The sequence below is a fragment of the Meriones unguiculatus genome, chromosome 5 (genome assembly GCF_030254825.1).
Source record: "Meriones unguiculatus strain TT.TT164.6M chromosome 5, Bangor_MerUng_6.1, whole genome shotgun sequence".
In the NCBI taxonomy this organism is placed as follows: Eukaryota; Metazoa; Chordata; class Mammalia; order Rodentia; family Muridae; genus Meriones; species Meriones unguiculatus.
In genome coordinates, this window is record NC_083353.1 from 118443880 (window position 1) to 118468561 (window position 24682).

The 24682-nt window shown below is 41.4% G+C and overlaps 1 protein-coding gene across 2 annotated transcripts; it reads right to left on the bottom strand.

The window, feature by feature from the left end:
• Positions 1-66: 66 nt before the first annotated feature.
• On the bottom strand, positions 67-10941 carry Clec7a (C-type lectin domain containing 7A). Of its 2 annotated transcripts, XM_021655292.2 has the most exons (6): positions 10743-10941; positions 8395-8493; positions 7137-7271; positions 5751-5902; positions 3770-3888; positions 67-2082 (listed from the first exon to the last, which is right to left on the bottom strand). In XM_021655292.2, exons 1-6 carry the CDS (start codon positions 10843-10845, stop codon positions 1956-1958), a joined length of 735 nt encoding a protein of 244 aa, XP_021510967.1. In that variant the 5' UTR covers positions 10846-10941; the 3' UTR covers positions 67-1955. The 2 variants fall into 2 exon arrangements, with proteins under 2 accessions (XP_021510967.1, XP_021510968.1); XM_021655293.2 differs by lacking the exon at positions 7137-7271.
• Between the last annotated feature and the right edge of the window lie 13741 nt (positions 10942-24682).

Here is a 24682-nt window from a genome sequence, read left to right on the forward strand (position 1 = left end):
TAGTATACATAGTTTCTACCTAGTATTACTCAACCCTTTTAGGGAGAAGGCAAATTATGTTAGTAATTGCTACACATCGGCTGTTTATTCAGAAGCAGAAGATACTTTAATAAGCTGTTTTTCAATTGAGGTGAAAGTGACATAAAATCAATCATTTTCAAGTGAACAATTCAGTGGACTTAGCACAATTTCTGCCCACATATTAATCAGTAAAAGGAAGCTACAAACGGCTCCCCAGGAATTTGGAAATCCCCACTGGAAACACAGGAGGAATTAATAGAGAATCTTAGAAGCTAACAAGAACACGGGGAAAACACATTCCAATCATACTTTGGTAAAGATTTGATTGTTAACTGCACAATAGTACATCATAAAAAAAAAAAAAAAAAAAGAATATGGTCTGTGCCCAAAACACTAATCCTGCCTGGGTGCTTTTTAAATGGCCGTTATCTGATCTGATTTATTTTTCAAGTTATTCTATTTAAGGAGAATGCTTCCTGTAAGAGTATCACCTCCGGTAGATCAGGTTCTGCTATCAGAGACAAGGAGGACATCTCTAGGTTATCTAGTTGAGGAAAGAGTGAGGAAGAAGTTGGGGTCACTGCTTTTGGATGATGACCATTTTAATAGTGATCGTGTGGATGAAAATAAAAGCTTTATTTGCAGTGAAGATTTTCTTCCTTCATTTATTCACTTATTAATTTAGAAGAGCATTTTACCTTCTGCGTATATCTGATGTGCTGCTAGACACTGAGCAAATAACATTTTTTGAATAACATGTGTGTGTGTCCTACTAGTCCATTTACTGGTCTCTACATGTGTTTAGTGTGGACTGCTCTGGGTTCAGGAACACATCAGGAGGATTGTTCCTGGAGAAAGGTCTTCCTCCAATTTTCACGTCATTAACTGTCTACAGTTCTTCAGGTAGGGGCTAGGATCTTGTAAAACTGTTACATCCATGTTGGCATACTAACTGAAGCTCTCATTGTGCAGGACTTGCTTAATGGACTATATGACTGATATTTCCTGGACACACCTTCCCTGTCCTGTCCAGAAGACACAAGCAGTAGGCATCCTGGTCCTCTGGCTCTTACAATCTTCCCCTCCTCTACAATGTTCCCTGAAGGGTGTAGGGGTTTTGTCGTCATTGTAACATGTGGGTCTGGGTACCTCACATTCACTCATTCTCTGTATTTCTAAGCTGCCTTCGCTCTGCACTTAGTGGCTTACAAACTGGAAGATGGTGCCGCCTTGCTTATGAGCTGACAAGGACAGGAGCCTCAGCTTCATTCAAGTTCTCCTAGCTGTGGTCCTGTGGTCTGCTTCTTCCCTTGAGGTGTCCAGGCACCGCTGCACACCGGGATGGGAAGGATGAAGATGGAATGGGTGGGTCTGCCTTTTTTTTTTCCATCTCAATTGAAAAAGATCCAGGTCCAGCTGTGAGTGCTGGGGGAGAATGTCTTCTCCAAGGACTTTAATATTATAGCTCTCTTAGACAGTATTCAGTGAAATAGCTTCTGTACACTTTATTCAAGGGGGGAAAAGGGCTATATGAACTTTGGGGTGTAGGAAGAGGTTTTCAGGGTGGGTGTATATGATTGGCTGTGGCTGATACACTCTATATGCTTTGTGTGCAAGGAGAGGAATTCAGGTGCTAGGGTACATGACTAGCTCAAGAACTGCAAGGGCGGGGGTCGAAGGGCTATGTGCGCCGGGGCATGCAGGCACAGAACAAGGAGGGAGTGGTTTTTACTTCTACTGGTCTCAAGACTGAGAATTTTGCTGTCCAGACACCTCTGGATCTTGCTCTAGCTCCATGCCAGCTTCCCCGGGGGCACAGCACCCGTGCCCCACACTTAGCATTTTAGCATTTTCTCTGATTTGCAGTATTTCTCTTTCCCTGTTCTGTTGCTGTTGTTGTATATGCCATCCTTACACTCTCACATACACTCCATTTACAGCGGCCTCTCACAGATACTGAATGCGGAAATATTACAGATTTGGTTGTAGACCTCTGACCCGTGAATCCACACACAGTTGTGCGCTATGCTTTCCTGGGAGGCTGTATTTCTGACTTCAAATCTGTCAAAGGGAAATACAATGAGGAAGTTAAAACAATCAGGGACCCGGAAAAGCCTTTGATGGAGCTGGAAAGTTTAAGGACATCGGTAAAAACAGTTTTGAGGCACCTAAGTTATTAGAAAGGGAATCTTTAATTTAGATTGTACTAGTCCTCAAATGGTAATAGACTTGTCTTTGTAATTAAGGTAAGAAAATGACTTAAAAAAAAAAAAGAAATGCTACTATTAACGGTTGCATAAAATAAAGATCCATGCCAATTAGTCACACTCAGGAACCATCACTAGGCCATAGTGCAAAAGTCAGCACCTGGTCAACTGCCTTGGATGGCTGCCTCTTCTCCACCCTGTGGCTGGCAGACTGGGAAACCCTGCTCTAGGAATGGCAGAGGCTAAGGTCAAGCACGTTGACCTAAGACTCAGGGAGAATTGCGACTAGTGTTTTCTGAAAATGTGCTCGACACTCGAGTTACAGCCTGGAACCCAGGGAGTGGTAACATTTAAAGTCCAATTTGTGAATTTACTGAGAACCATCTCATTGCATGGTTGCAGCTGGAAAACAAGTCAAGATGAATGTGGAAGAGGGAGATGTGTGTTCTGTGGGTTGTTAATGAATTCATTTGGATCGCAGCGCTGGAGGTGAGGTAGCTGAGCGCTGCTGATGTGGCCCTGGGTGGAGGGGGGGAAGTGAGCTTTTCATTCTCTGCAGGAAGCAAACGAGATGCTACTCAGATACGAAAATCCTTAAACAGTTCATGATGCAATGTTGATAAGCGCTTGTTAAACACAAGTTAAGAAAACAAACCATACTAAATGAAGCACGAGAGAAAAATAAAGTGCACACAGGGTTAGCAAGTACAGATCTTCAAACAGCTGTCCTGAGAGGACTCTAGGAGTTAATAGATAGTACTGAGAATATCGTGAGCAAGATAGTAGCCACAAATTGGTGACAGGTCGATTTTAAAAGCACGAAGCTAAAATTATTAATAACAAAATTTAAAATGAGCTGCAAATGACAAAAAGACAGGTGAACTGAAAAAAATATGAGATGTAAACAAAGATCAAAACAAAAATCGTGAAATTAGGATAAAAGAAGAAAGGTAACATCAAATAAGAAGATGCAACAATTCTAAATCTGTGTATGCCTCTTCATGTGGCTTCAAAATGTCCAGATAAAGTCTTAAAAACATACAAAAGGATCTGTGTGGGTGTTTTCAATACAAATCCCACTGGCTGCGTGCAAAACACTGACACTAATGAATTTACTTTTATGCCCTTCTACCTCACCATGCGTTCTAAGGGGTAGCTTTCTAGCCTCTATTTTGGATAAAGAACGTGGCTCTGAAAGATGGGCAGAGATTTGTCTAATGCCTCGTGCCCGGTGAGTAGGTCAATCATTACCTTAGACTGAAGTCTGACTGTGAAGCCATGCATGATCTTAGTCACAAAACTGCAGAGATCAGCAGTGCCCCTCCTCACCTGGACCAGATGCCACGGGAACTCCTGCGTCAGCAGCCCCCTGTAACTATCCTCTACGGCCTTCCTCTGTCCTTTTCTCTTCATCCCTATCTCCCTTTCTCCCTCTCCCTCCACCGTGACTCATCTTTTTCTCATTAGTTAAAAAAAGGGAAGCAGGATCTTAACAAGGGCACATCGGGCTTCTACCTCTCCACGTCTCTACAGGAACTTACAGGTTGGGAGTGAATAGTGATCCATCCTCCCAGAACCACGGCCCTTCATTCTGGTTGCGGGAAAGGCCTATCCAGAATGCATTCACACGGCGAGAAGACGTGTGGCTTTCGATGAACTCCTGCAGTGAAAACGAGAATACAGACACACATCAGGGGGAGCCTGAGACGATGCTACAGGCACTCAGAGATGAGCGAATCCTTTCAAACAGGGATGTTCATGCAAGATGACCCCTCCAGAGAGCACTGTCAGTCTTTGAATATCATTGAATGTCTACAGAGGAGTAGTTCCTCGTTTGAGAGCCATTGTCAATTTTCCCATCAAGAGCGTAATGGCAGTGAAGAGTGTGGGCTAAGGAGATAGGTCAGTGGGTAAGAGTGCTTGCTGAAAACACATGAGGACCTTGGTTTGAATTCCTGAGATCCATGTTAAAAAGCCAGGTGTGCATACCTTTAACTCCCCGTACCGGAGGGGGGGGAAGACAGGAGAATCCTGGGGTTTGCTGGTTCAGTGGATACACACATACAAAGAGACACACACATAAACACACACACACACACACACACACACACACACATGAGTGCACTTATACATACAAAGAAGCACTCATACAAACCAAAAGAAAAAATATACGATCAAATTATTAACATTCTACCTCATTCAACGAACTATACAATATCCAGCAATGTTCGGCTCCCAAGCAGTTTCACGGAAGATGGGTCATTAGTTTTTGCACAATATATTTATATTTCATAAATATAAATTCATAATAGCTTTGCCAAGGAGCACAGTGCTGTGATGAGACCTGGGTACCCAGGCAGGTGCTAGGCAAGCGTTCTACCCCAGATCTACATCCCCAGCTTGGTACTGCCTGTGTTAGGATGAAACAATCCAGGTTTCAATGAAGACTCGGAACTGGTCACAAAATGGGATGACCCTGCTTCAAAGCGTGTTCCAGGTCCCCCCATCTCTATACATGTTCTTGTTAGTAGGGCTTCAGGTTGTTCGTTATCAATATCTGATGGCCAACGTTCATAACAACTTGTTGTTTCTCTTTTCAACTATATATATGTATGTATATGTGTATGTATATATGTGTACACACACACACACACCTATATGAGACTTAATTTTTTGTCCTCTTTGCCACTTGGAAGGAATTTCTGGCCAATCTTGTCTACCTAGTGAGTTCTAGGTTTGTCTTGGCTACGATGGAAACTAGCTCTCAAAATAAAAAAAAGAAAAGAAAAAACAATACCTCTTTGTCTTTCTCAGTATTTTATAAAGAATAAACAATTTATAAATGTATATTATCATTGCTGATGTCTTTCATGACACTTAAATAATAAGTGGGCATTTTTTCTCTTATATTTTGACTTTGAAAAGGGAAATACAAATATATAAATAATTAAGAATTCTTGGTACTACAATCAAGCAATTATAAAGTTTGTTTTAAATTATTTGTTTTAATATTATTTCTGGTTTCCTGAAACAGGGTTTCTCTGTGTAGCCTTGGCCATCCTGGACTCACTTTGTAGACCAGGCTGGCCTCAAACTCACAGAGATCCCCTGCCACTGCCTCCCTGAGTGCTGGGGTCAAAGGTGTGTGCTACCATGCCTGGCTATTGTTTTAATATTTTTATACGTCTTTATGTGTTTTGTGCATGTGTGTTGTGTGGCATGTGGAGGTCAGAGGGCAATCTGTGGAAGTAATTTCTCCCCTTCCATTATATGGGTTCTGGGGATCAAACTCAGGTCAAGCATCATGGCAAGTGCTACCTTGCTAGCCTCGGTTATTTTAAAGTTAGATGTGGTTTCTTTTCAAACCAATTAATTAAAAATAAAATCATGTATTATGTACTTTAGATGACTACTGCATAACTTTGCAGTTATGTAGAACATTGATATTAACATTGTTAGCTCAGGCCCTCTGGCCCTGCTGAATATGGACCCCAGGCAATTAGAGCAGAAGCTTGTGCTTACAAATTCCTTTGCGTTGTCTATTTTCAGTAGATGAGCACTCAGCCTGGAGCAGTATCTCTTACTTCCATACCGGGAATTTTGTGACATGCTAAACAGATAACAGCTCTTCTCGTGCATGATCCAACTAGGGGGGCAGAGTCCAGGAAAAAGTCCTGGAAAGAAAATTAATATCATGAAGTTCACAGTACACCAATTAATTATTTTAATGCATTTTATTAATGCACCAATTAATTATTTTAGTGCATTTTCAAGAAGACCTAATAATGAGTTTTCATTAACACATTTTATTAACACATACTTAATTTTTGATAAAAATTAGACACTATTTTATAGAATATATTAAACTCCATTTGTTCATTTAGGAGGCTGACAAATTGGTCTAGTGCTTAAGAGCACTGGCTACTCTTCCAGGGGACCTAGGTTTGGTTCCCAGCACTCATATGACTATTCACAACATTTATAAATCCAGTTTCAGAGGAGCTGACATTCTCTTCTGGCCTTTGAGGTACCAGGCATGCAAGAGCTTTACGGACAGACATGCAAGCAAAACACTCATACACATAAAAAAATTAATTTAAAATCTGTTGAGTAATTACAGAGTCTTAAACAGACAACTTGACTTATCTCTTCCATTACTTTAAATTTAGGTCCACATTCCCTTTGTCTACTGACTCTCCCTAAAACACATACACTCAAAATCAATTGCTACACACAGTAGTTCCACGTGACTTAATTTATCCTACGAAGGGGCATAAATGTAATTACTAATATTTCAAAGACTCTTTTGTGTTTCATTAGCTAAAAGCAGTGGGGAGGTAAATACAGATATGAAATACTGAAGGAAAAATATTGTCAGTCAGTTATGATGAAATCAGAAACAGAGGCTGAGTGTGGAAAAATGTTACAAAGTCAACGAAATTCTATGATTGGATACTTTCAACCAGAGTTTTTGGTGAGTTATGTATTTCTTCTGCATATTGTTATTAGCATTTGCACTCTTGTCTTCAGTATCCCTCCCTCACTTTCCCTGGCATTTCTTTATCCTTATGTCTATCTTATTCTAACAATACCATTGTGAAAATATCAGTTCCATAAAGGCACTAAATACTGAGCCTTCCGTTGCACCAAATTATATCATATCCGGTAGGTCTCAACACACATCCTGAGACAAAAGTGGTAACTGATCCTTTTAATAAATGCAAGAGCTGTGGATTTGTGATGTCACTTTATCCGGTGTCTGGCAGTTATGTTATGCTAAGAAAATGCCATTATGCCTGCCTGCCTTATATGTGCTGTTATTAGACGCAAACATATTCCCCACCCCACACCTCAGGAAATGAACCTCTGGAATCCAGGATTCCATTGCTCCTTTAGTTCTTCCCTTGCCTGTAGTTTGGGGTGCCTTGGAGGGAGCCACCTTCTCATCTAAAGATGATTTTGTGGGCTTGTGGTTCTCTTTATTTCTTGACGGGAAGTTGGCTTTCTCCTCTGGATTTCTCCCTGAATTGAATCTCCAAAATGCTTCATATATCACGAACAACAACAGTGACAGAAAAAAAAGAAAGTCATTCTGCTGTGTTTGAAAATTGAAATGCCAGCACCCATATTCTGTGGAAGCACATAAGGGGTATCTGTGATTAATGATAAATTAATGATACGTTCCTGATAAAAAGACAGAGCCAGGCTGGAAAGATGGCTCAGCCGTTAAAGGCTAGGCTCACAACAACAACAACAAAAAAAAAAAAAATTTAAAAAGACAGAGTCATATGGTTGCTACATAGATGACATATTAAATATATGGAAATGAATAAGTAAATTCTATGAAGAAGGTAGCAAGAAGGAAATGACAGTGATCTAACTGCAATTGTAAAAGATTTGAAATAATAACTTAGTGATAATAATACTCCTTTTGCTTTCTTCTATTATTTAAAAATGGCAGCTCTTTGAGAATTACCCAGCATGTAATACATCAAATATTTTGTACTCAATAAGCATTTGACTAATTATGAGCTATGAAGACTCTCTGAAGGTATCATTCAACTTTATTGACACTGGATTCATGAAATAAAGAAACCTTAAGAGTTCTGTTCATTCTTTACAATATACCTACTTAGTAATTTTTAAGTGCCTCAGGCAATACTTGGTAAAGTCAAGATATTTTTTTTTTTTATTAAAGACCATGTGTAAGAGAATTTCCATGTATCACTAGACTCACAAAAATTACGTGAAACTCGTTTCCTATAGCTACCTCCTAGGGAAGGTAATAGCGTGGCTCTGTTTTCCTCTCCAGCTCTGCAAGTTTCCCTCCACTAATTTATACTTTATTTAAACTTCACTTTTAAAACACCAGCTATCCATGTGGAATAGTAGAGCAATATGCTTAAGAATATATGTTTTATCACGTACATCATCTGCATTTCTACCAATGATCCCACCACTAACTAGCTTATTACTGTGGAATGGTCAGTCTTCCAGTCTCTCCGTTCTCGTATGAGTGAATAAAAAAATAATAGCACAAACTCAATGAGATTAATGTACAGATTAATTGAGGTTATGCATGCCAAGCCCTTGAGAGAACGCCTAGCACAAAATAACTGCATATTCACTGTCTGCAACTGCACACACCTCCCTCATCCATACTCACCCAGGACACCCAGGACTGCAGCAACCACTAGTACCACCACGCACAGGATTCCCAAAACCACCACAATGCGCCGCCAAGGGGTAGTTGACGCCCGGCTTTCTAGGAAGCAGTAAGATAAGAAAGAGAATAAGGGGAGACTATGAAGCCCTTTAATTGCTGAGCTCACTGAAATGGGGGTGGTTCTGAAGGGGTCATCAGCCTCTCTGCTCCAGCGACTTGAGAGTCTGTGAATCTTCTTGTAGCATGAGAGTCTTGTCCTCCAGCTTCAGATGTCTCTTCTGCAGTTGCTTGAGCTGTGCTATCACTGCCTTACCATCTGTGCACTCCTCAATCACAGGCTCACTGGATAGACCATAGGTCTAGACATTATTCATTCCCTGAAGACCGACTTGTTCATATAGCAAGTGGTAAGTGGTGAGGGGGTCAAGAAACAGCTAAGTGAACAACCTGTACAATCATACAATGTTTAATCATACACTTACCACTGTGCGTGGTGGTACTAGTGGTTGCTGCTATTTCATAAGAGAAATAGCACCAATTACTAAGGACAGCTTTCCCTTTTCATTTATTTGGTGCATGATTTGGACAAATTATTTTCTCTGTACACTCTTTTTTTTTTTTTTTTTTTTTTTTTTTTTTTTTTTTTTTTTTTTTTTTTTTCAATGCAGTTTATTCAGGAACATTGAACAATCCTCGGACCCCGGGGAAAGCCAGCCCACAGCTTAAATAGCCTCTGGGTAGCCAACCCAGGCATGCCACGGGGGCAATGCAGATAGGTCCACATACATGGAAGCAAGCCAGATCCTCGGCCTTAGCCAAATGTGGAGTTGTTCCTGACAGAGAGCACTCACCATCGGGAAGGTGGAAGGCGGAAACCAGCTCCATCTTTAAGGCATAGCATTCTGCAGCTCTCTACAGTTCCCCCTTTTTGTTTTAGACGCATCAGGCAAGAGTAGAGGTCTGATCTCTGATATTAGAAATAAATTGGGACTTTGTACAGATGTTCATTTAGGTGTCATCCACCCAAAGAGCATCGGACCCGTCCGATACCTTTTTCTCAGAGGCGGGACCTGGGGCATCAACCCGCATGCAATCAGACATGCTCTTCTCTGGGTCCAAAGCGGCTGACCCTGAGTGCAGTGCTTAGCCTCGCATCCTGAGCGTATCATTTTAGCTTTTTATGGTATCCAACCATGCCTTTACAGCCATTGAAGCAAGACATGTACACTCTTTTTTAATTTGTTTTTTTTTTTCCAGTTGTGAAATTGTATCCTTCAAATACTATTGTTGGAAGGGAGCTAAGAGTGCCCAGAAGCACTCCTTTCTAGTAATTATAAGCACTTTAGTTTACACAGAATAAGCACATACACCTTGCCTCTTCCTTCATTCAACGTATTTTCCAGCCAAATTGCACAAGAAAGAAATTCTGTACGTGGTTAAGACAGGAAAATAATTGCATCATGTAAACACCAAAAAGCAGAAGGAAGCAAACTGTGATGTCAGAACCTGTGAGCCATCTCCTCCTTCAAAATAGCAGTGAACTGATTTTTTTTTTAAGGTTAAGACACCAACAGCAGAAACCCAAGTCACAGAGCTGCCCAACAGGTGACCCAAAAACACTCACTCCGTGAAAAGATGCTTTACCATCCTCTATACCTTGTGTGTTTCCATCTTAAGATCAGCTCCCTTTAATGGAACATTTTCGTCTAGCATATGTTTTCCATTACCAATATACTAACATTTCATTAATAACATTTAAAAATTCAAATTAATCTGTTATCAAAAATTATATCAAATTTGGGATTTGGGACCCTGTGACTCTTGGATTCTCTTTGGGCTTAACCAAAGATATATTCATTTTTTATTTGCCATATAATCCTCTATGATTTCATCCCCTGCCACTTCAGCATTAAACATTGTATGATTGTACAGGTTGTTCACTTAGCTGTTTCTTGACCCCCTCACCACTTACTATGAGACAAGCAACAAGCTCCTCTCCTAGAACTACTGCCTATTTGTCCATTATTTGTGTTACTAGCCCTCCCTCCCATCGATGAAGCATCTGTAGAGCAGAGTAGTCCTGCTTCCTGCCACAAACCAAAAACCATTGGTGGAAGTCATTGAGTACTTTTCAGGAAAAGAGGCTCAGGGAACATTCCAAGGGTCTATGATGACTTCCAACAGCCTTTAAAACTACGTATATATTACATATATATATATATATATATATATATATATATATATATATATACCAATATCATTTTTCAGGAAGTCCTACAAATCAAGAATCTCCCCTTCTGTTATTTCAGTTAATGAGAATGAAAGTGCTATAAGAAGAAAGTGGCTACCTTTCTCTGATTGCACAGGTCTTCTGTGGACGTCACGAGTGCTGAAGTCTAATTGAGTATACCCGTCTTCATCCAGATCCTCTGGATGAGAGTGATATTTCATTGTTTCACAGGGTTCTGGGTAGGCAGAGGACTTGAATGTTCTTTCCAATTAAAACGACTTCCAGGGTGAAGATCTCTAAGCCAAACCTCACACAGCCCTTTGCTGAGGTTTATGGAGCTCAGCTTAAGTAGTCTAGACATTGCACAAAGCAGGAAATGAAAACCACACTGGAGTAATTTCCCACTTTTTTGCCTCTAGATCCTGTTTCTGAGGCTGTAAATTCTGAAGAAATTTGAAATGTTGTATAGTACAAGGTTGTTGTTTTAGATCAACTCTATTAGTGATACATAGATTAGAGACTTAAAAAATCATTATTATACTCCCTACTGAAGTTGACATGACTAATTGGCGTGGCCTACGTAAACTGTTGAATTCACCGTTGGTTTGTTAGAATTCTGCTTGCATGCATACATCCTTGCTTGTGTGCATTCCATAAATATGTATTAAATACCCTACAACTGCCAAGAGGTGCTGACACTTGCAGGAAGGTTATCTACAAAGAAGCTCATTCCCTAACGGAATAGGTAATGAAACTCATTACCCACTAAAGAAACTCATTACCACAGTTGAGGGACATTTCAGTTGAGGTTGTTTCCAGATTCTGGCTATTATGAATAAAAGCGGCTATGAACATAGTTGAGCAAGTGTCCTTGTTGTATGGTGGAGTGTCTTTGGGGTATATGTCTTTTGGGAGTGGTATAGCTGGCTCGTGAGGCAAGGCTAGTCCCAGTTTTCTGAGAAAGTGCCAGATTGATTGATACCTAAACACAGTAAAGATGATATGCAACAAGACTATTGCCAACATCAAACTGAATGGAGAGAAGCTTAATACAATTCCACTGCAATCAGTGACAAGGCAAGGCTGCCCCCTCTGTCCATATCTCTTCACCATAGTACTTGAAATCCTAGCTGGAACAATAAGCCAACTAGAGGAGATCAAGGGGATACAAATTGGAAAGAAAGAAGTCAATATATCACTATTTGCAGATGATATGTTAGCATACATGAGTGAGCCATGGGCACTTGTTAAACTAATAAATTTCTCATCTTTGTGACAGGAGGCAAGGACACCATGAAGCAATGCACTCACCTGGAACTTCCAGAGACTGTGAAAGAGAGAGAGGATGATCAGGATGATCGCCCTGAACATTTGTCCTTGGGGAACTGTTCAGGGTAGTGGAACTCTTATGCCAAGGGCAGTGAAAAGATACTGTGCTGCAGATTCCAAACTAACTGCTGTAAGAGTGGGTTTACCTACCACCTGCTGCCAAGTTGGCTTTTTGCTCTGTTTTGGTTTTCCAGACAGGATCTCAAAAACTCCTCATTCTTCCTGATCATGAGATAACAAACTCAGCTCTGACCTAAGAAGCTACAATGAGAGCATGGAGCTTGGTTAGGTCCGTCAGACTATCGGACCTATCAGTCCTTTGGAATAAAACCCTCAGTTGCTTGGATGCCATGATGGGTCTCCCAGGTATAGCGGAGGAAGGTAGGAGGGGTTGATCTCTGAACATGAGTATGTGCTTCTCAAGGTCTAACATGGATGGAGACAATAGAGCCCTCAGCAGAGTAAGTGAAATTCTCCTTGCACAGTCTCCCACACAAGTCTTACTGACTTTTCCTGACTGTGTCATAGAGGGACCATGTTTATCCTTATTCTTCACTAGTCATTCAATTCAGTAATGCAATCTTTGCAACGCAGCATGGTGAGAAGGAGGACATTCTACCCTCTCCCCAGATAAGGTATGTTGACATCTGAGAACCAAAGGAAAGAGGAAGGTCACCCCTGACACAGGCCATGAGACGTTCATGTGAAAAAGAAGGAGGGAAAGATCCTCTTTCCATGTGCAGAGGAAAGAATCAGCCTTATTTTGTAAGAAGACACAGACAAGAGAATGTAAGGCAGTAGCTCTTGCCAAGTTCCCCTCAGTCCTCACTAATGAGTTAAACTCAGGGGGTCACCCATGAGGAGATATGAAAGTCTGAGGTGTTGTTGAGTCAATGTCTCCTGTAGGGGAGGGCAGTGGGTGAGAGAGGAGTATAGGGCATGAAAATAACTAAATTTAATCACATAAATATATGAAAGTGTCAAACAACAAAAAATTAAAAACTGCTTCTAAGAGTTAAGACTTATGTGTAATAGTTACACTAATATTTCCTAATAAATTAAGATTCAGTATAGGCTTTCAATGATTACACGTTGATTCAATGTATAAACATATTTATACATTTACATGTCTATAAATACCAAAGAAAAGCTACTTTAAAATCAATAACAATTATTATTATTCAGTTGATAATTATCTTTTTTCTTGTTTTTAAGTTAGCATACTTAGCAATTTTTATATGCATGTGTCATTATGCTTTATTCTCATGTGCTACCCTTCCTAGTTCTCTCTGGTCAGGAACCTGAGCCTGGTGTCCCTTGCAGGAACCGCAGCATGTGAGAGGCTATGGCAAGACAATTACAAATTCGAGGCCCACCCGGCCTACATAAGGCATTGTCTTAAAAAAAAATCATCTACCTGATATAAAAATAAATGATAATGCTTCAAAAGCAACAACGCCTATAATCTCCTACGTTACAGTCAACACACTGTTTGATTTAGTCTGTAACCCTGAAAAGGAAGAACATTCTGTCTTTCCAGATACCCCGAGTTCAATGTCCAGCACAGTGCCTGGAACCAGAAAGGAAAACAAGCATACTTCTCATGAACGTCACCACAATGAACCATCAACAATTCCAATTTCTATTCCCATGTTACAATTGGGTTGTCTCTAAATTGCCCCGGGGAAGCTAGGAAGAATTGAAGAAAAACTGGCAAGTGCTAATTTCAAAAAGGGAACATTTCATTCATTTAGTTTCTGTTTTGTTTTTGTTTTTGTTTTGTGTGTGTGTGTGTGTGTGTGTGTGTTAATATATATGTATTCATTTAATTTAAAAAATTGTCTTAGTTAATTGGAGGTCATAACTGTTACATTTATCAAGTATTATGCAATGTTTGAATTTCTGTGTGGAGAGTGTTTTTCTTGCATATTTATTTGTGTGCTTCATTCTTCATTCTACTCACAGTGGCTCTTCTTTTTTCCATTGTGTTTATTTTTAATACATTGTTAGCCATCCATTGATCAGTCAGATGTATTGACTTTTACTTCCTGTGCTCTTGATTTCGAAATCATACTTAACAGGAAGAGTGTAAACGGGATAGCAGCAGATAGCCCTAGGGTGGTTGCCAGATTGCCCTAATTGCCCTAGTCAACAGCATCGTTTTTTCTTTTATGAGGGCATTTTATACCCGGTTTAGGATAAAGTAACTTGGCTTAACATATTGGCAGCAATTCACCTGGTGTTCTTACAGAGAGGAGCGGGCATCAGCTCACAGCGTAAATAAATCACTGGTGCAGCTTCTAAATTCAGGATCCGGAGACACAGCGGGTGGTGGTGCCCTTTCTCCCGTGCCAGCTCCCTAGCGACTAAGTGACTTTAAATGTGTTTCGGTTTCTGAGCTGGCTTCCTCCTGAGAAAATGTCTATAGAGATCCTTGTAAGGTGAAAAGAGACGGAAAACTGATGAATGATAATAAATCTCCCAAGAGGTGTGATCTAAGACAGGCCGGTAGGAATCTACTAAAACCCCAGAAACAAAACCACACAGCGAATGGTCAAAGTGATGGCGCCATCTACAGCCTTGTTTTAGGGATTACCAGGCCAATTAATTAGAAACTGTCTCGTAAACGTGAGAGTCAGGTTGCAGAATTTAAGCCAGCAGGGCCCGCATGAGGGTGGAAATGCTGCTGAAAGTTGCTATTCCCTCTTTCACAGCCCTGGTTTTTAGAAATTGTTTTTTTCCTTCAGGCGTATGCAGCTTAGTCACAGCCGTGTGTGCCTATTTTATTTCTAATTTTAATGTCTGCTACCAATTTACAACTTTCCAGATTGAAGGAAACTTTTCTATACTTGTCGTATTTATTACCCATTTCAGTGTAGTACAAAGTAAACACTTCCCCGTGTTAAATTAATACAATTAATTGTATTAATTGCGGTTGTTTAAAATTATTTTTCCTCTTCAGCACAGACTCTGAGCATTATGGGAATGACCTCTGTGCATCTTTACCATTGTCTACACTGTTCCTGTTATAGGAAGATTCTCTTTAGCATTAGTTCACACTAAACAATCATTTAGTGAGTAAATGAACAAATGAAGTAAAAAATCAGAGAATAATAACCCATATTTCTTTGTCAAGGCTAATTAGAATAATGAAAAAGCAAAAATACTTGAACAATTACTTTTTATGTAAGTTACTGAAGCATGTAGTCAGTTGTATTGTTTTGTTTTGCTTTGCTTTTGTTTGTTTGTTCAGATAGGGTCTCCCTTTGTAGCCTGAGCCGGCCTAGAACTCTCTGTGTAGATCAGGACAGGCTCAAACTCACAGATTTCCACCTGCCTCTGCATCCCAAGTGCTACTTCTGTTGTCGAGACAGGGTTTTACACTGTAGTTTTATTTCTGTGGCTGTTGGGGGGACTTAGGGGAGGAAAGGGTTTACTAAGCTTACAATGTCAGGCTACTGGCCATCGTTGAGTGGAAGCTAAGGCAGGAAATTAGGCAACTAGTCACATCACAGCCACAGTCAAGGGCAGAGAAAAACAAATGCATCTTGCTGCCTTCTTGCTCACTCAGCAGCTTTCTTAAGCAGTCAGGCACCCTTGCCTAGGGATAGTACTTACTGCCCACTGTGGATTGGGACCTCCTATGTCGAGTAAAAAGTTCCCTCCTCCACCTCCCTGGCCAGGCCAATCTGATCCAGCAATTTCTCAGTAAAGGTTTTCCCCCCAAATAATTTTAGGTTTTGTCAAGTTTACAGTTAAAGCTGGCCAGGACACTCAGACTGTCCTGGAAACATACAGGACTGAAGGGCCCAAGGATCTGTGCCGCCATGACAGGTTTCATAAGAAACTGTAAGCCTGAGTTTGTTTCCTGGTAATGTTCCCACAGTAGCTTATATCCTGTTTCTGTTTCTCAGAACATGATACTATAATCCGTGGAAATGAGATACAATAACTCAGTAACCTCCCTGAAAATCAGAAACAATCATCTAGTAACTGTCTTGAAAGGTCCCTCAGCTGCAGAACTAGTCAAATTAAAGGCTAGTTAGAAACCTTTGCTGAGCTAGTCAAAATGAGTCTGTTTCCTGAGCACGTTTTGTTAGCACTCTTTGTTACCTGGGCACATCTTATTTCTTGGACACTCCATGAAGTGGCCCCCCATCCCCTGGATCAGCAGCAGCCAATCAGTTTATGACAAGCTTGCTTCTGCTAAACACGAGCCGTCATGAACTGCCAAAGTTGGAAAGTCCCATTCCTTCCTCAAACTACTACAAAAACCCAGCTTTTCAGCTGCTCAGGGCTTTCCTCCCTGATCCACTGCATTGGTGACAGTCAAGAATCTGAGCTTAAGCCCAAAATAAAGGCTCTTTGTCCTTGCATCCGTGGTCGGTCTCCTGGTGGTTTTGGGGGTCTTCACGATCTGGACATAATATTTGGAGGCTTTCAGGATCCCCAAGACCTCCAAGGACCCCCAACATGTAGAGCCAGCGGCTGGCCAGTAAGTATTATTGTTTGCCCTGCTTATTTGTGGTGTCCCTGACTTGGGCCCAACCTGTAAACTTGTAAACCTATTTTTTGCCTTGGGAGGTCTTAGGCAGACATGCTGCTGGAAGACCCCAGGCTATAGGACCCAAGAGATGTCTCCAACCCACCTGCAGGGGATTGGATCCCCCTTGTGATTCTGAGGAGAAGCAGGTCGGCCCATGGCTGGCGTATCCTTTTTTGGTTTTGCCTCTGTTGGCCAGGAGGACTGATTTTATTTGTCTGCGTATTGACTCTGTTTGTCTTGTGTTTATTGTTCTCTTTTTAAATTTTTATTAGTTACAATTTATTCACTTTGTATGCCCCCTGTAGCTCCCTCCCTCCCCCCTCCCAATCCCACCTTTCCTCCCTCTTCTCCACCCTTACCCCTCCTCCAGTCCACTGATAAGAAAGGTCCTCCTCCCCTTCCATCTGACCCTAGCCTATCAGGTCTCATTAGGACTGGCTGCATTGTTTTCCTCTGTGTCCTGGTAAGGGGGAGGTGATCAAAGAGCAGACCAATCAGTTCATGTCAGAGACAGTCCCTCTTCCCATTACTATGGAACCCACTTGGGCACTGAACTGCCAGGGCCTACATCTGTGCAGGGGTTCTAGCTTATCTCCATGAATGGTCCTTGGTTGTAGTATCAGTCTCAGAAAAGACCCCTGTGCCCCGATTTTTTGGTTCTGTTACTCCTGTCCTCTCCAGGTCTTACTATTTCCCACTTCTTTCATAAGATTCCCTGCACTCTCCTCAAAGGTTGACCATAAGTCTCAGCATCTGCTTTGATACCCTTGCAGGGCAGAGCCTTTCAGAGGCCCTCTGTGGCAGGCTCCTGTCCTGTTTCCTGTTTTCTCCCTCTTCTGATGTCCATCCTCTTTGCCTTTCTGAATGGGGATTGAGCATCTTAGCCAGAGTCCTCCTTCTTGATTGGTTTCTTTAGGATTTGGATTTGCTGAAGGAGGCAGAGGCAGGAGGATCATGTGTTTATTGTTCTTGACTGATGAGATGGGACAGTCGAAGATGACTCCCAACCCCTTTGACTCTCGTTGAAAGCCATTTCAAGGAAGTTAAGAAACAGGCTCACAATTTAAGTTTGGAAGTTGGAAACAAAAAGTTTTATCTTCTGTTTTAAATTGTGAGGATGACAATAGCTCAGGTTGGCCTTGAAAGCACAGCATTCTTTTTTTGGTGGGGGGGGGGGTGGAGGAGGGTTGGTTTTAGTTTTTTTGTTGTTGTTGTTGTTTGTTTTTTTTTCAAGACAGGGTTTTTCTGTCCTGGACTCTCTTTGTACACCAGGCTGGCCTCGAACTCACAGAGATCCACATGCCTCTGCCTTCCTGAGTGTTGGGATTATAGGAATGTGTCACTGAGCCTGGTTCACACAGCATTTTTGCTGCTTTATCCTCCTGAATTTAGACGTTGCAGGTATGTCCTGCTCTAGACGGAGTTTAAAGATCACATATTAAGCATCCTATATCATTTCTAAGACATTATTTATTAGGTGGGCATACATTCATAGAAAAACTGCTTAACTCTGAAATAGATACCAAGCGAGATAATGCTTTATAAGCCATCTCAACAGCTTAGTGAAAACGGATGATTTGACATTTATGAATATATTGAGCTAGATTTCTGTTGCCACTGCTATGAGATGTTTTATTGGGCTTAAATTATTCATAGTGCAATTGATTTGCTTATTCTGTAAAAGTTAAATTATAAATGAATTGCTGGGTATGCTCACAATGAAGTTAGGCAGCTAAGGAGGGCTGAGGCCTGTGGCTGTTGGCTGAACCATAACACAGACCATTAAGTTTCAATATGTTGTAACCGAAGGCCAGCTTAATAAATATAAAAGCCCCGATTGCTCGAGGTCCACACACAAGTCAGTTGATAACACAGTCACATCAGTCCTTATAAGTCAAACCCTCGTTCCTCTCCCATTTTTCCTGGAAACTGGGACCTTGTTGGTTTTCTGGTTCACGACATCATCCACAGATGAATGCTCTGCCCATCATGGATGAAGCTGATGTGGAGGGGTGGAGTTTGAGAGAACTGACGAAGCAGGTTCAGGTACGAAGATGGTGCCTGTGAGGAGTGGTGAGATGGCTCAGCTGCCAGGGCCGATAGCCCGAGTTTGGATCCCAGGATGGAAGAAGGGGACCGGCTCCCACAACTTTTCCTCAGTACACATTGTGCCACGGTACATGTGCCCACACATAAACAAAAACACACATAAAATAAATAAATGTAAATAAAACATTTTGAGTAGCTTTAATATTAGGATAAAAGTATTAGGCACTTTATTTTTATTTATCTTGGTTTGTTGAGACAGAGTCGGACTGTGTAGCCCAGGCTGGTCTAGAATTCTGTAGGTAGCCCAGGCTTACCTAAAACTCACAGCAACCATCCTGCCTTAGCCTCCTCCCAAGCATAGATTCAAGATGAAATATTTTCAATTTATCCAACTTACTTGATAAGTTTTAAAAATAAATTAGCAGTAGATACAGGAAAGCACATCTGCTCTGATCGTGTTACCAGCCAGAGCAACACAGCTTTGCTGGATGAAGTTCTGTGAGGAAATCCAGTCTTTAAAAATGAGCCCTAAGAAAGCACACCATAAACTTCTGTGATGAACAATAAAAGAACAGCCACTTATTTTTATGTGCAAGACAGTATGTTCCAGGGCATGGTGCTTCAACACAGACTCCTTAGTAACATATGTAGTTGAGCCCAAATTGATATCTGTAGGTTATTCAATTCATCATGCATAAAAGTTTTAGAATTTGCTAAGAAAGCGAGACCATCCACAGGGTGTTAAAAAGACAGAATAATAACAAGCAAATAGTGTACAGAATTGAGGGTTTTGTTAACTCATCAAACTCTAGGCACTGAAAGCACTCCATAAACATAGATTCTCGATAGCTGTGAGGTAGCAAGAGATGCTACTTTTGTGTTTGTCTGAAGGAATGAAAGCATCATTATGGCCAATAAGTTGACCTTGATAACTGGGAAAGCCAGCAGCTGAATTTGAACTCAGGGTTAGTCTGACATCAGAGCCTTTGTGCTAAGCCAGCATTCATTTCTCGTTAAAGAAATGCACTCATAAACAACAGCAAATTTATACCAGCAATCAGCAAACTTTCTCTGGAAGAAAAAAAAATGAGAACAAATGTTTAATAATTCGCAAGTCACCTACACTTCACTGCATATGAATTTTTAGTTCCGTTTTAAAAATATATAAAAAAAATAGTCTCAGCACACAGGGCATAAACAAGCCACAGGGAAAGAAATGTATGCAGTTGAGACCTGATTTAAATAATAGGAAGAATAGGAGCTTATCCACGAGTTGGGATTAGTATTCAGCGTATGAACGAGAAGGTAAACACAGGACAGCCCAGGTCAGGGAAGCTACATCAGAACAGAAGCCCAAGGCAATGAGGCACCAGGCTCTCTGAAAACTGCAGGGAACAGGAGTGAGGATTCATATGCAGTCAACAAGGCTTCAAAAGTTAGCTCTCTCATCAGTTTTGAAACAGCAACTGCACCAAACAGCTAAGAAATTCACCCTTCCGCCTTAGACTCCAGCTTGTTTTGTTTTTTAGTTTATTTATGTCTTTATCTGGATTAATCTTTGTTCAGTGCTAACCTCCCAGTTTAAAACAAACAAACAAACAAACAACAACAACAAAAACAACCTTACCTTGGACTTTTGCCTGAAGCCAGGGTGGAGAAGTAAGGATTGGGAATGCCCAAAACTAACAGTAGACAAGATACACAAAGTAATCATTTTCAGAACAGTGAATAACAAGTTCCAAGGTACTGTAAGATGAAAAAGAAAGTAAGCCCTGTGACTGTCCAAGCTTAGCATGTTTAAAATGTGGCCAAGCACAGAGAGCGCAGGAGAGGTAAAACCGATGCTGGGGCGTTCCTGGGGCATTTAGAAATACAAAGATACTGAGAGCTCATAGGCAAGCCTGAGAGATCTGTGCAGGGCAGCCATACCTAATCAGCAATACAGAGCAAAGTCCAAAACAGAGTAAAGTCAAGGAAGGGAAAGAGAAAGGAAAGGGGAGAACAAGGGAGAAAGGAAGGGAAGAAAACTGAGGGGGATTCTAGTCCAGCAATTTTTCATGTGACCGGAACAATAGAGGTACCACCATGAGGTGAACACTCTGAGACCTAGGGAATGTCCTTCTCACCCTCTTCCTGGCTTGAACTCACTCAAGTCTCCTTTCTTGTTTAGCCCTCTCAGGAACCTCACTAGGGACTGTGATCTGGTCTGGATGGGCTTGAATCTAAACTGAGTATTTATTTCTAGCCCTGTTTCTTTGTTTGTGTTGTTTTCGTGCTTGATTTTTTTTTCTTTGTTTGTTTTGGTTTATCATCTCCCCAGTAAAAGAAGTAATCTCAAGTAATCTCAAGGCCAGGTGAGAACGATAAATTATTTGTCACAAAAACTATAGCAGTGAAGGCTGGGAGGTGGCTATGAGAGTAAAGCATTTGCTATGAAAGCCTAAGAACCTGAGTTTGGATTCCTAGCAGATGTCTTGCTGCCTCCAGATCCTTCCATCTTTCCCCCAACACTTCTACAGGACCCCCGGAGCTCCTCCCCATGCTTGGCTGCAAGTCCCAGCATCTGTCTAGATCTGCTCCTGGGTGGAGACTCCCAGACGAAAGTCAGTTAGGCTCCTGTCTGCAAGCATAGTAGAGCATCATTAATAGTGTCAGGGGCTGGCTCTCTACCATGGGGTGGGTCTCAGGTTGGGCCAGTCATGGGTTAGACATTCCCTCAATTTCCGTTCCCTCTTTATCCCTGTACTTCTTGTAGGCAGAGTAATTTTTGTATCACAGGTTTGGTGAGTGGGTTGTTGTTCCCCTCCCTCCACTAGTCCTGCCTGGCTAGGAGGTGGTCACTTCAGCCTTCATGTCCCACCCTGTTAGGAGTCTCAGCTACAGTCACATCAATATCCTCCCAGGAACCTACCCTGTCTCAGGCCTCCAAGAACATGCGTGGTCTAGACCTAGGCCCCCTGCACATATGTGACCACTGGGCGGCTTGGTCTTTATGTGGATCGTCTGGTGAGTGGGGGGTGGGAGGCTCTTTCTAACATGGACTCTATTGCCTGCTTATGGATCACTTACCCCTGGCAGGGCTGCCTGGCCTGGCCTCAGCGGATGAGGATATGCTCAGTCCTGATGTGCTGGGAGGATTAATTCCCTTTTCGGGGTTGGGGGGAGAGGAAGGGAGAGAGAAAGGCAGAAGGAAGGGGAGGCAGAGCAGGGACTGGGAGGAAAGAAGGGAGGGAGCACCTTTGTGATGGAAAGTAAATAAACTTAAATAAAATAAAAATTAAAAAAAAAGAACTTTAGTAAAAATAAAAGGCCACATAATGAAAAAGTTTATCTAGAGATAAAAATGGATAGCACAGGAAGTAACTGCCAGGGTGCAGATCCTCAGTACTCCTGTAAAAGCTGGGTGTGCTCACATAGGCTATAGCAGGGTAAGGAGCAGAGACAAAAGTATGCTTGGGAGGATGTGGAGAAAGGGGAACCCTCCTCCATTGCTGGTGGAAATGTAAACTTGTACAACCACTTTGGAAATCAATCTGGCGCTTTCTCAGACAATCAGGAATAGTGCTACCTCAAGATACAGCAATACCACTCCTAGGCATTTATCCAAAAGATACTCAGGTATACAACAAGGACATTTGCTCAACCGTGTTCATAAAAGCTTTATTTGTAATAGCCAGAAGATGGAAACAACCCAGATGTCCCTCGGTTAAGGAATGGATACAGAAATTGTGGTACATCTACCACAATTTGCCACAAAGGACTACTACTGAGCAATTAAAAACAAAGAAATCATGAAATTTGCAAGCAAATGGTGGGAACTAGAAAAGATCATCCTGAGTGAGGTATCCCAGAAGTGGAAGACACACATGGTATATATTCACTTATAAGTGAATATTAGACATATAATATAGGATAATCATACTAAAATCTGTACACCTAAGGAAGCTAATCAAGAAAGAGGACCCTGGGTAAGATGCTCAATCTTCATTCAAAAAGGCAAATGAGACAGACGTCGGGAGAGGGAGAAAACAGGGAACAGGTCAGGAGCCCATCACAGATGGCCTCTGAAAGACTCTACCCTGCAGGGTATCAAAACAGATGCTGAGACTCATAGCCAAACTTTGGGCAGAGTGCAGGGAATCTTATGAAAGAAGGGGAGATAGAAAGACCTGAAGGGAACAGGAACAACACAAGGAGAGCAACAGAACCAAAAAATCTGGGTCCAGGGGTCTTTTCTGAGACTGATGCTCCAACCTAGGACCATGCATGGAGATAATCTAGAACCCCTGCTCAGATGTGGCTCATGGCAGTTCAGTGTCCAAGTGGGTTTCCCCTGAGGGGGGGAGCAGACTTACCAGGCCAAAGTTGAAGACAATACAGCCAGTCCTGATGAGAACTGATAGACTAGGATCAGAGGGAAGAGGAGGAGGACCTCCCCTATCAGTGGATTTGGGAGAGGAATAAGAGGAGATGAGGGTGGGATTTGGAAGGAACTAGAGAGGGGGCTACAGCTCAGATACAAAGTGAATAAATTGTAATGAATAAAGCAATAAATAAATTAAAAGGCAAAAAAAAAAAAAAAAAGTATGCTTGAGGCTTGATGGCCAGCCAGCTTAATCTGTGAACTCCACATTCAGTTACAGACTGTCTCAGAACCGGGAGAGTGGTAGAGGAAGACAAACCTCTTGCCTCTACAGGCAGATGCCGGCATACCCACACAACATGGGTATACTCATACAAACAAATGGATAACACACACACACACACACACAACCACACATGTACACACATACACATGCGTGCATGCACACACACAATAATATAAAAGTGCTTAAGAAGTAACTTTCTTCTTAAAATACCGAAGGTCATCCATGAAAAAATATATAATTGACATCCTACTTAAGGCCTAACAACCTACGGGTGAAGGTCAAATTACAGAGATCCACAAAAGCAGACATTTTTGTTTGAGTATGTTTAGATCACCTGTGCCAAAATCCGGAGATTTTTGTTGTCCAGAGATCTCAAAGAATGCACGAATAATTGTGTTTTGTTTTGGGAATTGGAATTATTTTATTTTATTTTGAGATATGACCTCTCTCTGTAGTCCTGGCTGGCCTTGAACTGATAAAGATCCACTTGCTTCTGCGTCCTAAATTCAGGAATTAAAGATGTGTGCCACCATTTCTGGTTATTGATCAACTGGATATGGAAACACAGTAGCACAGATCAACTGAAACAGCTTTGGAAAAGAATATACTTCAAGCATCACTACTGCACAATTTCAATGTTTATTATAAAACTATAGTGTTCAAAATAGTGCAGTGGTTGTGGTAGAAAAATACACAGAGAAGCTAGGAACAGAGTGTGTAGAAATAGTGGAGGGCTTTTAACGGGCAGCAGGTACCCTATGAGATTGTTCAAACAATTGAAACTCCACATGCAAAACCAGGAGCTTCAAGGTGTAACCTGCAAAGAATCCAAAACGGTCACAGACCTCAAGGTAAAACCTAGAACTACAAACTTTCTGAACCAAAACCATAAGAGAAAAGTTTTATAGTGTTGAATTGGGCAGTGAGTTCTTAGAAATAATAGCTGAAGTATGAAGACAGACTTCACCAGAGTTCAAAATGTCTGCTTTGTGAACGTTCTGTTCAAAAAAACCAACAACAACAACAACAAAATAATCTGGAACCAAAAGAAACAAACAAACATTCTTGTTCCATATCAGCCTATTTTTATCCTCAACTATGTAAGTCCTCCAGATTTAAGATTTAAAAAGACAAAATTCTTAAAAGGTGTGCTCAGTTATTTCACCATAGAAAATGTACAGAGAGTGAAGAATAACGTGAAAATAAATCCAAGACGATTTACCATTTAAGAACTTCAAATCAAAACTGCAATTGTACATGGCTATATATCTCTAAGAACAGCTAAAGGGCCTGGAGAGATGGCTCAGAGGTTCAGGGCACTACCTGTCCTCCCGGGGTACCTGGGTTCAGTTCCCAGGACCTACAGGATGGCTCACAATCATTTGTAACTTTAGTTCCAGAAGGTAAAATGCCCTTTCTGACTTCCTCTGGCACCAGGCATGCACGTAGTATCCATACATATATCCAAGCAAAGCACTATTACAT